General features: G+C 34.3%; 1 protein-coding gene across 1 annotated transcript in view; it reads left to right on the top strand.

Moving 5' to 3' along the window:
- The first annotated feature begins 13 nt into the window (after nucleotides 1-13).
- LOC128213235 (mesoderm induction early response protein 1-like) overlaps nucleotides 14-14,996 on the top strand; it is a 29,005-nt gene continuing 14,022 nt past the window's right edge. Inside the window, exons 1-5 of the mRNA XM_052918799.1 lie at nucleotides 14-66; nucleotides 320-362; nucleotides 701-831; nucleotides 1,731-1,880; nucleotides 2,817-2,949. Coding sequence (XP_052774759.1) covers nucleotides 58-66; nucleotides 320-362; nucleotides 701-831; nucleotides 1,731-1,880; nucleotides 2,817-2,949 — 466 coding nt within the window. The 5' untranslated portion in view covers nucleotides 14-57. The remainder of the gene's footprint in view (nucleotides 67-319; nucleotides 363-700; nucleotides 832-1,730; nucleotides 1,881-2,816; nucleotides 2,950-14,996) is intronic.

Here is a 14,996-nt window from a genome sequence, read left to right as displayed (position 1 = left end):
TGCTAAACGAGCCTCGTTTTCGTTTTGATTATTACGTTTCCCATAATTTTGGAAAAAATGGCGACCGTAAGTAAATAATTATGATAAAGCGAATATTGTAAAGTGTAACTTACGCCTTATAGTTTGAAAATACGCTCTAGGATTTAGCCGTTTTAATCATTAGGTATTTTTCTTGTATTCATCCAATGTCAGTGCGACTTTGACGTGCCTATCTTCAGAAATCACAGTTTTAAAAAAGAGCGCCGCTTGGTTGGTTTGATTTGTTTATTCAGAGTTATCTTCCCTTAGATATAATTTTCAGTTTCACATTGGTTTTCAGGGAGGTCCAAGTGAAAACACATCCAGCAATGGCAGTAGTCCAGGTATTTTTGTTTTAAACGTCGCATTTGAGTATAAGTCGGGTTGCCCATTCCAGGACAATTGCTTAATTATACCTCTAATAGACATAAATAAGACCAAAAAAATAGATATATACAGTATTTCGGCAGTATATTTTGTCTGATCTCAAGTTCTCAACAGAACTAAAATGGCATTGTGCAAGATGCTCAGCTGCTAATTAGGTGTATTTGTTATTGTTATAAATAATACTTTGTTCAATACCTTTCCCGATATAATTTTTAGAGCCTATTCCAAATATCACAATTTGTACTCATTCTAATTTTCTGTAACTTTCTTTTAATACGTTTGATTAATCTTGCAGAAACAGACAAAGACTTTGATCCATCTGCAGACATGATGGTTCATGACTACGATGACGAACAAACACTAGAAGAGGAGGAAAATTTGAGTGGTGGCGAAAGTGTAGCTGCTGAGTTAAATGATTTGGAAAAGGTAGAATAAAGAATATATTGTTGATGGTTGAGTTGTTTAATGTCATCTTCATCTAGCATCAATATAATGGTGTCCTTACCTCCTTCCATAAGCTTAAAATAATATGCCTGTCAAAATGATACTTACATAGTTTAAATCTTAAAAAGTTTTCTTTTTTACCGGTTTCCCGGTATTTTTTTAAATTGTGTAAATCCAGTGGGTTTTTCTGGTGGGAATACACCTCTGATCACAAATGTCATTTTCAAATAATTCTGACAGACAGTTCCTATTGTAAATAAACTCATCCGTTTGATGATACAAGGGAACAGTCATAACTACTTGGCTATAAAATTTCCATCACCCTAGCTGGGATAAAATAGGTGTACTGTTACAGAGTAATATTTAATGTTAAAATCGTACACCATCTGGGTAATTATTTTTTTACGACATCTAAGGAATACTTTACAACAATATCAATATCAACAGAAGACAATAGGAAAAACTTTCTTGATGGTACAAATGATTGATTTGAGACTCAACCCCTATGCACAAGTTTATATAATGCTGTCCCATTAATGATACTGAGTGAAAAATTGGAATTTTAAGATCTTCTGGGGAGCTTAGTCCACCTACTGCCCTGGACCCATCAGAGGGCTGTAACAGCCAGCAGGTTCACAGCATATTTTTTTCAGTTAATTAAATTTCCCATATATTTCTTTGTTATACAGTAATGATGAAAGATTCAAACTGAAGACCAAAATTACATTTTATAGTTATCTGTTCCATAAGCACAGGTATGAAAGCACATTCATTAAAAAGCCAATCACAGTCATCAACAATATGAAATTCTTGCTTAATAATCTAGTTTGCAGACAAAAATTATTTTGAGTGCTAAACTAACATTACTATTATTTTTTCAGGAAGGCGATATGCCTATAGAGCAGCTACTGGCCATGTACGGGTATGGTGGGCAGCCTGGAAATGAAAGTGGAAACACCAGCGACCTGTCAAACGACTCCCAAAGCCAGGATACACGGTCTTCAAGTGAGGAGGAGATATTAAGCAATCAGGTACCAATTTCTCGAGAACCCAGAAGCAATAATACGCTACTGTCTGGTTTGATCTTACAAAATAACATTAAAACATTCTGTGTGGTTAGCACATTTTGTTGGCATGTTAAATTTAAGGTAATAAATGCTTTTTGTTAGTTTGTGCAAAAAGACTGTTTCTTCCCCAAACTTTTTGCCCCCAAATGTCTGATTCTCATTTCAACATGTACTTGTCTTCAGACTTTAAAATGTTTTTGTAACAGATGGTGCAGCCTATAACAGAAGTAGAGGGATTTGTTAAAAACTGGAAATTTGTGACTTTTGGGCAAAATTATGTTATCATCCTGGTTTTGGGCACTAAAATTTCAGGAAAGAACTGTTTTAGATGGGGGCTTTTCTAAAATGAGTTATTTGTTATAAAATGGGAAACTTACTCTCTCTTGAACACAGTTTAATTTAGCACAGTAAATTACATTATCTTATTTCATTTAGCCAAATTACATACTTGATTTTACAATATGAACAGTATTTTACCATGATGATCATAAAGACAATTTCTTTAAATGTCTCCATTTATCTTTTAATTAAATGAGAATGTTAAACATGATATTATACCAAAGTGAATATATAGTGATTTAAGCTTGATTGTGACAAAAGCTGATAGCTTATATATTCACGCTTAAGTCTGTTTACTGGGTAAAAACCAGTACTGATTTTAATAAGGTCGTGACAAAGTTCTTCGTTGGGAATTGAACCAACTCCCTCTTGAGTGAGAGGCGAACATTCACACCTATACTTCTGGACCACTGTCACCCATGGCCAATAAACATGTAGAATACCAAACATGAATTTGCATAGGGCCACAAGATTAAACAATGGGGTTAAGTTAACATCCTAGAAAAAAAGGAATTGTTTAAGCAATTTTTGATGATCATCTTTACATTTCTCTGTGACCAGGACCTCACCCTGGACAAGGAAGAGATAGCCCGGGATCTGCTGTCCAACTCTGATGAGAATGAAGATAAGGAAACAGATGTACAGGAACTCCTGGAGACAGTTGCCTCATCTCAGACAGCCAGGCTTCTCAGATGTAAGATTCAGAAACAAACTCGTTTGATATACTATAATTATTTTGATTAAAGCAATGATTTATAAACTCAGTGACAAAAACATGTCAACCATTATTGTATTCTTTTAACTTTCACTCTTAATTCAAAATTAGAGAACTTAAAAGAACTTCAATTTGTGTTCAAAAAGAACAGCTTGTGTTCAATAAAGAAATCAAATGCTGTGTTCTCAATAAGAACTGGCTGCTGGCCTAAACATACTGTTTTAATGTCAATTAGGCATTCATAATTTGGAAAAGTGAATTAAGTAGAATAATTAGTAGCTGGTTGGTTACTTTACTATTGGAGAACCAACCATGATATGTTCATATAAGTGTCAATTGTCACAAGTTACAAGCATACTGGGCTGCTGTGAATTTCATAATGTATTTGTGGATGGGAATGGGAATATGATCATTCTGGCCCAAAAATGACATTTTGAGATATTGTAACCTTGATGATGCCAAGTATTTCGAGAACAAAAATACAAAGTTTCAAGTCAAAATTCACAAAACCTAATAAAATCTGAAGTTGCAAATCAAATATCAAAAAAAACAAAACAATGGATATGGAACAATTTGTAACAGAGGGCTTAAACACAATTGAAATGTTCGCTAAATCTGTTCTTATTTTGAATGAAGTAATGTCAAAATATTAAAATATAAAACTATCTTTACTAGTATCACAAACTACAAAAGGAAAATTACAAGTATACATCACTAATGTCCATAATGATAAAGAAACTTGCATCAAAGGTCAAAGCAAAATTCAGTTGCTATGGTTACTTATGAAAATGCTATAACCAATCATTTTTGAAAGTCTGCATTAAAAAGAATTATTTTAGTCAAATTATTTATAAGTTATTGACATCTTTATGATACTAAGTATTTACAGAAATTAAATCTGAAGTTTCACGTCAAATTTCACAAGTTAAAAAACATATGAAACATTTTGAAACACAGGGCTAAAAACAATGTGAACAAAACTGTTCTAATTTTAAATATAATATTTATGTCAAGATATTTCAATATTTAACTTATCTTTACTAGTGTTACATAAACTTCAAAATTAAAATAGCAAGTACACATTGCTAATGTCCATAATGACATAGAAATTGGCCACAAAGGTCAAAGCAAAAATCGGTTGCTATGGTTACTAATGAAAATGCTATTTCCAATTATTTTCAAAGTCTGCCACCAATAATGTGTTCTCAATATACAATGCGTTTTAAGTTATTGGCATGTAAATGATACCAAGTATCTAAGGTATAAAAACTCAAGTTTCAAGTCATTTTTGTTCAAAGCAATCAAAAGACATGGATCATTCTGTTACACATTGGTAAGCCAGTTTGAAAACAATGTCCACTAAAAATTTTCTTATTTTAAATGCAGTGTCCATGCCAAAATACTAACTTACCTGTCTGTTATAGCTAACACATAAACTAATTCATAGAAACAATGAGTACACATTGCTCATTATATGTACAAAGTGACATAAAAGATCTATGGAAACAACAGTCTGTTGCTATGGTTACATGATTGTGATAATGCCATTTTTTACTCAATTTTGTTCATATAAAAAAATACATCTTCTTAATTTATCAAGTCACATTTCGGTAATGCTATGAAGGCCTAGCAAGTGATAAAGAAAAAAATCTGCATGGTCTCTTTCATTTGCAAAAAAAGAGTCGAAGTTTGCAATGATTTTGTAATAAAAAACACTTACACAATCCAATGCAACCAATCAATGATATTAGTAATACACAAAAAGCAAATATACTTTCTCATGTTTCAGATACATATATCTTAATTGTGTTAGTCTTTAGATGTAGAGGATATTACTCAAGTTGTTCAATACAATGTTGATTAAACTAGTGTTTTCTTTCCAACTAATATAAAGGGACTTGGCAAGCCTATAACAATCTAAGTAAACAATTCCAATAAGTTATTTTGCATTTCCTCTCCTGTGATATAATATTCATACAAATCCTACTAATGTGAGTATTTAAAGCGCTAAACACATTAATCAATACTACAAAGCATTCACATTTTCAACACCATTCATTATTATGATGTCATTTTACAATTTATTACACTTGCTCAGGGGTGTAGAAATTAATTTAAGTAGCAGGGAAGATCCCAAAAGTAGGCGGGGGTGGGTGGGGGGGGGTGGAGTCTGCTTGTCCTCCCCCAGTTAGGGTCAAGGGGCCAATGGCCCTTGTGGGATGAATTTAAGCCTTTTTTAACCAAAATTTCTAGTGTTTTGGTGCGTGTTTATTTTGTAACAGGGACACAGGGAAACTGAATCTGAGAACTACCCCACTGAAATGAATCTGAATACTCCCCCCCCCCCCCCAATCCCACCCCCACCAGTGAGGGCTAACTAATAAACCAAATAACTGTCAAATTTAGATTCAGGATACTATTAAAACATTCCAGACCACATGCCTTGCCATTTGCTAGCAATTCCCTCCTAATCGTATATGTTATTTCTTCTCTGTCAATTATATACTTTCAGCCACTGAATCTCTGTGATCCTCTGTAAAATTAAACATCTAACTTCATTTTCTGTGGTTCTAGATATTTCACCTGCAGCTAACTTATTCTGTTTTAACACCCACAAGAAATATCTGGACACTTTGTGACGTTCAAAGCGTACAAAATTTCACCAAAGGTACATGTAAAATTCATCAAAATAATGGATTATTTTTAGCAGTGACATCACCGCAAGCTTGTTTCATTTTGTTTACATATGGGTAACACTGGGAAGGTAGATACTGGGAAACCCAAACCTAGAACTTGAAAACATCCCAGAGGGGGATGGGACTAATGACGTCACGAATCGAGCTAATGCTGTATTGTAGTCTGAACGCGCGGAAACCAAAATAAACATTACCATCAATCGGGGTTTTAAACAGATGTTAACATAAAAACATGACGAAAATAATAGATTTTTTTTTTGTTGATGTGGAGAAAAGAGCCGGGTGAAGATGCTAAAGTAACTGGGTTATTTTACCGGCTTCCGGCCCATTTATACACCCTGTTTGCTTAAAATGCCATTTATGACATAAGTATACATCCTGACTGGTTTGACAAACAGATCTATGCAGTACTACATTTAACCAGTCCACATTAAATTAACACAGAAGGCTATGATTGTGTTTACTGCCTTTCGGTGTGTCACTTTTGTCAATATCAACTTTGACTTCACACAGAGTTGGTTTAAGGCATACTGCAGATCTTGATGACTTAGATCTAAAAATGGACCAATATGATCGTGAAGGTACCATTGACGTGCAGCATCTAGGCGCGGTGCGTGCTTTTATTCCGGCAAAACACCACATTCTGGACTCATCTTGAAAAGATTAACTTCAATTTCCGAGGAATCTACAACTCCTGGTTTATGTTTTGATACATAGAAATGGTGGTATTTGGTATTATTCTTTAGAGTTTTGAAATATGTATCTAGGAATGATTTCCAACAGTGAACTGTGACTGGCTGCTGAGGGTCATTAACCAACTGTGGGTTGTTGTGGCTGGACTTTGAAGAGGCGGATACAGTGTGCAGGGTTCGAATTTAGACTCGCATACTCGCAAAATGCGAGCGACATTTGCAAATTGCGAGTGACTTATTCAAGCTCGCAAAATTCTGCGAGTTGCTTTTTCTAGACCACAAAATGTTAAAAGGAGAGTGGAATAAACATAAACATAATTCCGCTACCAAGTCGAGTGTAAACAGCCTATAAGTGGCATGTTTACACTACCAGTATAAAGAAGACAGTACAGAGTCACGCTCTAGTACCGTATTATATCATGCATAGGACGCACTTTTTTACCCCCAATTCTCGTCTTAAAAATTGCCTGCGTCCTTTCTATGCTATTAGAATTTCATCTGTTTCTGGTCGAAAATATCGGACCGGGGAATTACGCGGTAATAGTAAGTATCTGTACTGCGTCACCGAAGAGAACAACTAACATAGGTAAAATCACGCAAGTTAACACGCAGAAATATATTGAATGTTTACTTTAAAATGATTTATTGAGAAATAAATTGAAAAAAAACATGAGTGTTTACTTTTTTATAAAAGGGACGCTACTCACAAAAACTCGATGTGAGTGCACTTTAACTGGATTGAGTTATAACGGCAACGGAAATCGGGAAAGGAGGTAAATATCAATTAATCGTTGTTTATGATTTTAATGTTTCGATATTTTACAAAACATTTTGTTGTATGTTACTGTTTTAAAAAATTGATAAATGAATGTGCATAACGCAAAGTAGCATTATTGTCACTATCAAATCTTTTCAAATGTGCGAAGGTGTGAAAAACACCGGCTGTCTGTTATTAGAAAAACATCAATAGAACAAACTATTGTAATGGTAATACCTTATGGTTGTTTGTTCGCACTTTACCCGATGTGCCTTCCGCTGGCAAGACTAATTACTGACACTTAATTATGCCGACATGCTTTAATCCGCACAGCGACAAGCCTTATCAAAACAATCATCAGTTTTGACAATACACAGTTTTGTTGCGATTGCAACGGTTGCAACTGTTGACTGTCATTCAGAAGGCATGTCGAGACTATTGCAACGGTTGCAACGGTTGACTGTCAGTCGGGACTATTACGGCATTTGTATAAGTCTTATAATATGCGTAAATGTTCTCAAAATGTCAAGACATATATCATTGTTGTGTAGCTAAATTACCAAAATACGACAATAATTATCGAAATACACAAGACAGTAACCAAAATATGCCTTATACACAATTTTTGTTTTTTTACTTCAATATATATGTTATAAATACTTGACCATCCTCAATTTTTCGGCTCCGATTTTGACATTTTTCCGCTGCGTCCTATCTTATATATTAAGGGTTTTTACCCGTTTTCTCAACTATTTTTTTGCCTGCGTCCTATCTATGCTAGCGTCCTATACATGATATAATACGGTAAGTTTTCAAAAAAAGAACAAATACGGAAAAGGCCGAGATTTATCTCGAATCTTTCCGGGATGCTCCGAGACGTGCATGATACAAAGTGAATACAAATGACGTAATCACGTAGCTCAATCATTGGCTCAATTTAGCGCTTTCGCGCACTATATGAAAACCCCATCAACCTTTGAATATATTTCCGCCCGTCAAAGTGAATTGACTTCGTCGATCGATATATTTCATGGTCCAAAGCATCCACACTACATTTACTGTTGCTTTTATTTATTTGAAATTGATAATGTTATTGTTTTTAATACTTCTAGACTTAATTAAATCTGTAGCATGCTTGCCGAATGAGTATTACCCGATGGCGAGGGTAAATTTACAAAGTGAACAATGTCAAATTATTGGACAGCTTTGTTATCAAAAAGCGGCCAGCATCTGATAAGTCTTTCAGTACCCCAAAAAAGAATAAGCCATCAACAAGTTCTAGTAGCCGAGTTACTCAAGATTGATACTTTTTAATATTCAGAATATGTCTTAAGTGTAAATTTCTTCTTTAATTAGACAATATTATACGGGAATAAAGCAAATAATAAAATTGCAAGTTGATTTTTCATTTTGCGAGTTGCCTCAAAAAGCACTCGCGAAATTTTGCGAGTGCTCCTCAAAGTTAAATTCAAACCATGGTGTGGGCAATTTCTTGAAGATTCTCGGCATTACAGCATTGCCACTTGACCTTCCAGATGCCGAAGTGACAGTCAGGAGCAAATTTGGTGTGCCCAGCCAACATAGTGTTTAGCCTTACACTCTCATGCAGTCCTGAAAATTGTTGGAAAATCTGTTAAACTTATCTATATTCACAAAAAATATAACTAAGCAAATGATTTTACTAGGGTATAATAAAATTTTCAAGACATATAAATCTTACAATAATGGAGTGTTTACATATATGTTTATTTAGTTAACATATTCCTTATATCAAATTACTGCCAACTACCCTTTAACTTCATCCAGTTCTGCATCTTTTTAAATTAGAGCACCAATCGCAGGTATCAATGATGTGATTGAAACCAGACAAACAATTATTAACAGATAAGAAAACTTACCTATCATAACACGCCACATGGCATACCAAAGCACAGTGCGGTTCTTGTTTTGGCCCACGGCATTATCGAAAAGAACCTGGAAAATTGAATACATTCTTTTTCATATTTAAGCTATATGCAGTACATGAAGAAAGCAATGTTATAATGAGGGACACATTTTATAAGCCATAGTTGAATCCAAATATCCAATCGTTATCAATCATCGAATGTGAAATGGAAAAAAAATCGGAGTAAGAATGTGTTGCATGGTGCAATATATGTTAAGTTTCATCATCTTTTATATTCACTATCGATTCTCATAATCTCTTCTCAGCAATATGGATGAAGTTTGCATAGGCTGTTAAAACATTTAATCCATTAAATATTCTAAAGATAATTTAAATGGGTTATCGTTTTGAAGCACTAAATACCTCAGCATGTTTTTCACCGACACCATAGTGCTGAAAGTAGTGGTGGGCCAGGCTCACGACACTGTCATTTCCTTTCCCCAGCCATTTGGCCTCGTCCACCAGATAAAATGTCTACTTTCCTGTATAAATAAATGTTAACTATTGTTAAAGTGACTATACACCAGATTGGCACTAAAAAAAGTTTTTTTTCTGTAACAAAGCAGTCAGGACAATTATTTAATAAAATGTTTTACTCTTTGATATCATAATTGTAAAAAAATACCAAAATGTAAATGTTCGATCCGGTATCGCCAAAATTGCAGTCCAGTTTTACTTGTTTAAGTTGAATCTTTTGAAAGGATTTCTAAGTATGGCCAATGCAAGTTTTTGAACAAGAATGCAAAGCTGACAACATAAAAAATTCAAGCTAAAAAATTAATTCTGACTTGGAAAGACAATTTTTACAGGTACATATGGTATAAGATCTGTCTTATCCTTGTTTAATTCAGGGTGACATCTAGCCATATAAATATACCTGAACCTTCTGCACACATGCGAAACACTTGACACTTCTGTGGGGTGGCGAAATATATCGGCTCAACTTGTTGCGCATGGTGTGGAAAGTGGACTTGCTGGGCAAAATCCCATGAGTAGTGTTAGTGCATATCTTGGCTACATGGTTCAGCACCTTCAAAGACAATAATGATAGCAAATAAAAAAATCAAATAGTATTGTACTTTATGAAAACAGGTGATCCAAACCGTTATTCAGTAACATTCAAATTATAGTAGTATGCACACTGCAGTTTGTTTACATTTTGAATCTCCTTGGCAACTTCAGGTCTCAGAGTACCATCATAATCATTTTACAAAGTAAGGCCACACCAAATTAATGTTTAGTTCCTCTGATTTTTGCCAAAAAAATTGGAGCGAGTGAGCGAAAAAAAAAAAAATTTTTTTTTGTCAGTTTTCATTAAAACCGAAGCGAGCGAAGAGCGAAAAATATATTTTTCCTTACATTCAATATAAATAAGAAGGATTTTTCAAAATAATTGCCCTTAAACCCATTTTAATGCCATCTTGAACTGAACCTCTAATGGACATTGGGAAAATGTCGGAATACACACTATTTATTCATCAGTGTTTAGTACAAACATTATATGGATAAATCTAATTTCTTATTTAATTAAAACTTACTTTAATATGATGATCATTCATAATAATAAATAACCCTGCTTTTAGTAAAAAGTTTGAAACAACTTATATAAATCTACCTGAATCAGTTTAACATCATATGCATCTGTATTTAGACATAACTTAGGATTTGATTTTGTATTTGTAAAAAATGATCACTTACACAGGCATCATCAAACATCAGACTCCATTTAACATAGACTAAATTTTGTTTTTATTATCACAGGAAATGCAATGACATGTGCTTATTAAAGCAAAAAGAAGGATATTTTTTAGAGTACTTTTTTTGGTTATTTAGATGTTTTTATGCACCAGCCAATTGTATATGCCCCCTCCCCCCAAAGTCCGGAATAGCGGGGACTTTGACTTCCGGTCTCTCAAAACCCGGGTAAAATACCAGACCTGCAAGGACACACTGCTGGTAAAATCCCTGCCAAATGGCCCCGCAACCCCGAATACCTATGTGAGGCCCATTCCCGACTATTTTCAATATGAAGACAAAACCACATTCACTAGGCACTGGGGGGCCACCTGTAAGGTAAAAACACAGCCCATTGCCTCTGCTGTCCCCGGTATACCCCTGGAACAAGGGTGAGGGGTGGGCGGGACAGTGGTTACAATTGACAAGTGCATTACAATCCCGGATTATGCTGCAAATAAAAATAAAATATAAGGTGACAAACTTACGCTTACTTATGTTGAGTTATATCCAGACCAGTGTTTATATCGCTATTTGTGAAAAGATACTTGTTCAAAACTGTTGTTTTGTCAGAATTTGATCAAAAATGAGCTTGATACATCAATTTTGACCAAACAATGACTCATGTTCCATATCATCTTCAGCATCGTTGTAACGAGGTAAAATTTTGGTCCCTTGTATTATGACTTGAATAAAATAGTACAGTACTAAGTTGATCATTCCGATTTCCATTCAAAACGAGTCACTAATTACGCAATATAATCGCTACCAGTCTCAGATACACATGCTTTATTGCATAATGATTTCTTTAAATAATGATCCTTTAGTGCATGAGATGATCAACAATGACTTCAAGCATGCTCAAAACATATTTATTGTCAAAAATAAGATTTAATTTCCAAACTTCGAGCCACATTGTTTATACCGGAAGCCGCCATTTTGATTGAATTTATTGAAATCCATGCTAAATCGATGGAGATACAATATAAAAACACTACGCATCGGTAACTTCCCTTTACAAAAACACGAAAACTAGCGTAGAAAAATTATACTTGATTATTTTTAGCCTTTTAATAAATTATTACCTGAAAAAAATCTGCTTGGTGATCAAAATGGAGGTGCGGGCGCACAAAAAAAATATTATTTTTTTTTACATTTTCAAAAAAATAGGAGCGGTAAATCCGAGAAACGAAATATCAATTTGGTGTGGCCTAAGTAAATCATCGTTGAAATTAGTTTCAGAAACATCATGTTCACTATCCCTTTCCCTGATAGATAAGTGACCATATAAGCTACCACTAGTGCATGCCCTTATCTGTAAAATGCTTATCAGTACCTAATAGGGAGCTGGCCCCTTTCAGTACCCTATCTCCATAGAGGTATTGGAAAATTCAGTAAGAAATTGATACCTGCTCTGCTAAGATCATAATTAGAAGTAGAAGGAATCATTTTATCATTTTGATGTGAGTGTATGATTTTTAGAGCATAAAATTATCTTTGTTATGATATAAATTTTATTTCTGTCAGATGTATAGTTCCATAATATCATTTGTTCAAACATATTTTTTAGCCAATTTCTATCACAAATCTGCACTTACAGGCATGTTTGGCTGTATATAACTGCATATTTGATGAATAATTCAGACTAATAAGACTGTAAATATTGCTTTTAAAACATTTTAAAAAAACAACTGAGCTGTATTATTTTTGGGGTTTCTTACATAATTGACCATGGGTGAAAAAGAAGGAACAAGACTTTAAAACTATAAAAACGTTTACTACAAGTAAATTCACTGCAGATGCATATTGTCATATCACATATAAGTTTATTATTATCCGGGTATTCACAACAAAATACTAACTTTGATTAACAGACGTAAGGGGACATTTTTATTACCGGATTAACATTCCATTTTTGGAAACAGAAGTGACAAATGACATGTGTTTATTCAAGCCAGACTCTTGTTTACTACATCGTAAATCAGCCATTTTGACACATTTCTAAACCATGACAGGTGACGTCATTAGCGCGTGATCAATAGGATATATTTATATGATATTAATTATTGGTAGTTTTAAATAGCTAGTGACGTGTATGGGTATTTTCCATTAAAAAAACGAGACAAGCATGCGTCAAGCATGCGCTGTGAACTTTTAAGGCGTGTTTGACCTATGTTTCTTTTAGTCGCGATTTTCTGAAAATCTTGAATAGTAACATCATCTTTTTTCATTATTTATATGATTAATTACTGTACGTGCTAACATAAATGTATCAGATTATATCAGAATAACAAACAATTAACGGCTTTATCAAGAATAGAAGTTGCCAGCGTATTTTTTTCATTTAGGTCGCTTCTGAAACCCAAAGCAGACTACCTGTGTCATTATGACCTCGCCACGTGATATATGGTTTCCGCGAATTTTATTGGTCGTTATAAATACGAACAATCTCTTGTACATTATGTTGGTCAAAAATGGGTCAACCATGCGGAAAAGGCACGAGACTGAAAGAAAACATCGATGTTTTAGTGCTGTTGTATGGATTTTACTCATGTCGCGAATGGATTATTTTATTCAACAACTTTACATAATGACAAGGTTATTTTATTGCATAATTCACTTTATTCTGTATCATTAGTGATATAAGTAACATTTAATAGGCGTTTTTGATCGTTGATGATGTTTATTTTGACAATTGAAAATGAGAGTCGTAGAATCGCGTATCTATCGGGTTATCGATAGAGCGTAGAATAGCGTATGTATGAGGCTATCGATAGAGGAGTAGAAAAGCGTATCTATCAGGCTATCGATAGAGGAGTAGAATGGCGTATGTATCAGGGAAAGGGCTATCAGACTCTTGTTCATTGTTTATTTCACAATCAAAATCATCATTATTTATCAAACATGATAAAATTGACCTTTCATCTGAATCTGTTATATTTATGCCCCCACAAAGTGGCGGCATATAGGGTTGCCCTTGTCCGTACGTACGTACGTACGTACGTACGTACGTACGTACGTCCCGAAGATTGTTTCCGATCTAATTCTTGAAAACCGTTTGTCCAATCCTCACCAAACTTTAAACACATGATTGTGACCATAATATCTTGATCAAGTTCGATAGTCATGGAAATCGCTTTAGTCATTTAGGAGTTACGGCCCTTTTTTGCCAAAAATTCCCGAAGATTGTTTCCGATCTAATTCTTGAAAACCGTTTGTCCAATCCTCACCAAACTTTAAACACATGTTTGTGACCATAATATCTTGATCAAGTTCGATAGTCATGGAAATCGCTTTAGTCATTTAGGAGTTACGGCCCTTTTTTGCCAAAAATACTTCAAAAATATATGTTTCCAATCTAATTCTTGAAAAGTATGTGTCCAATCCTCACCAAACTTTACATACATGATTGTGACCATAATATCTTGATCAAGTTCGATAGCCATGGAAATCGCTTTTGTCATTTAGGAGTTACGGCCCTTTATTTGCAAAAAAAGACTTGAAAAATACGTCCCGAAGATTGTTTCCGATCTAATTCTTTAAAACTGTTTGTCCAATCCTCACCAAACTTTTAACACATGTTTGTGACCATAATATCTTGATCAAGTTCGATAGCCATGGAAATCGCTTTAATCATTTAGGAGTTAGGGCCCTCAGATTATCCTGAATAATCATTATGGCTTATTTTCTGTGACAAAAAATCGAAGTGGGGGCATCCGTGTCCTATGGACACATTTCTAGTTTGACTTTGAGAAGACTGCACAAATTCATTATAATAAAGATTGTCAAGTTAAAGGAGTTCATTTGCAAAATCTGGATCATCATTTTGAATATATTCTTTTTTATAAGGTACTGTCGAGGCCTGTGATAACGTTTAACATTTAACATTGGCGGTCATTATCGGTTGCTAACAACAAAAAATATCGCAGAATTCACTTCCGGGTTTTGTCAATTACTTTGATTGCCATGTGAAAGTACTGTCAAATTGCATTATCAAGCTTTTAGATTGTGTAATACTGATTAAAAATAATCATTTAATGATTAAATAACATTTTATTTGTACTTACCACTTGTAATTCCACAATTTAAACCCAGAAACGTTGAAGTTTAACACGGGATGTTCCTTGTGATAAACCGGGAAACGGTGTCTCGGATACTGCGCTGTTTGTCAAAATGTGAACAAATATCGGTTATAAACAACC

This window comes from Mya arenaria, chromosome 13 (genome assembly GCF_026914265.1).
Source record: "Mya arenaria isolate MELC-2E11 chromosome 13, ASM2691426v1".
Lineage (NCBI taxonomy): Eukaryota > Metazoa > Mollusca > Bivalvia > Myida > Myidae > Mya > Mya arenaria.
The sequence above is the reverse complement of the archived record's forward strand: the minus strand, read 5'-3'. Positions and strand labels throughout refer to the sequence as shown.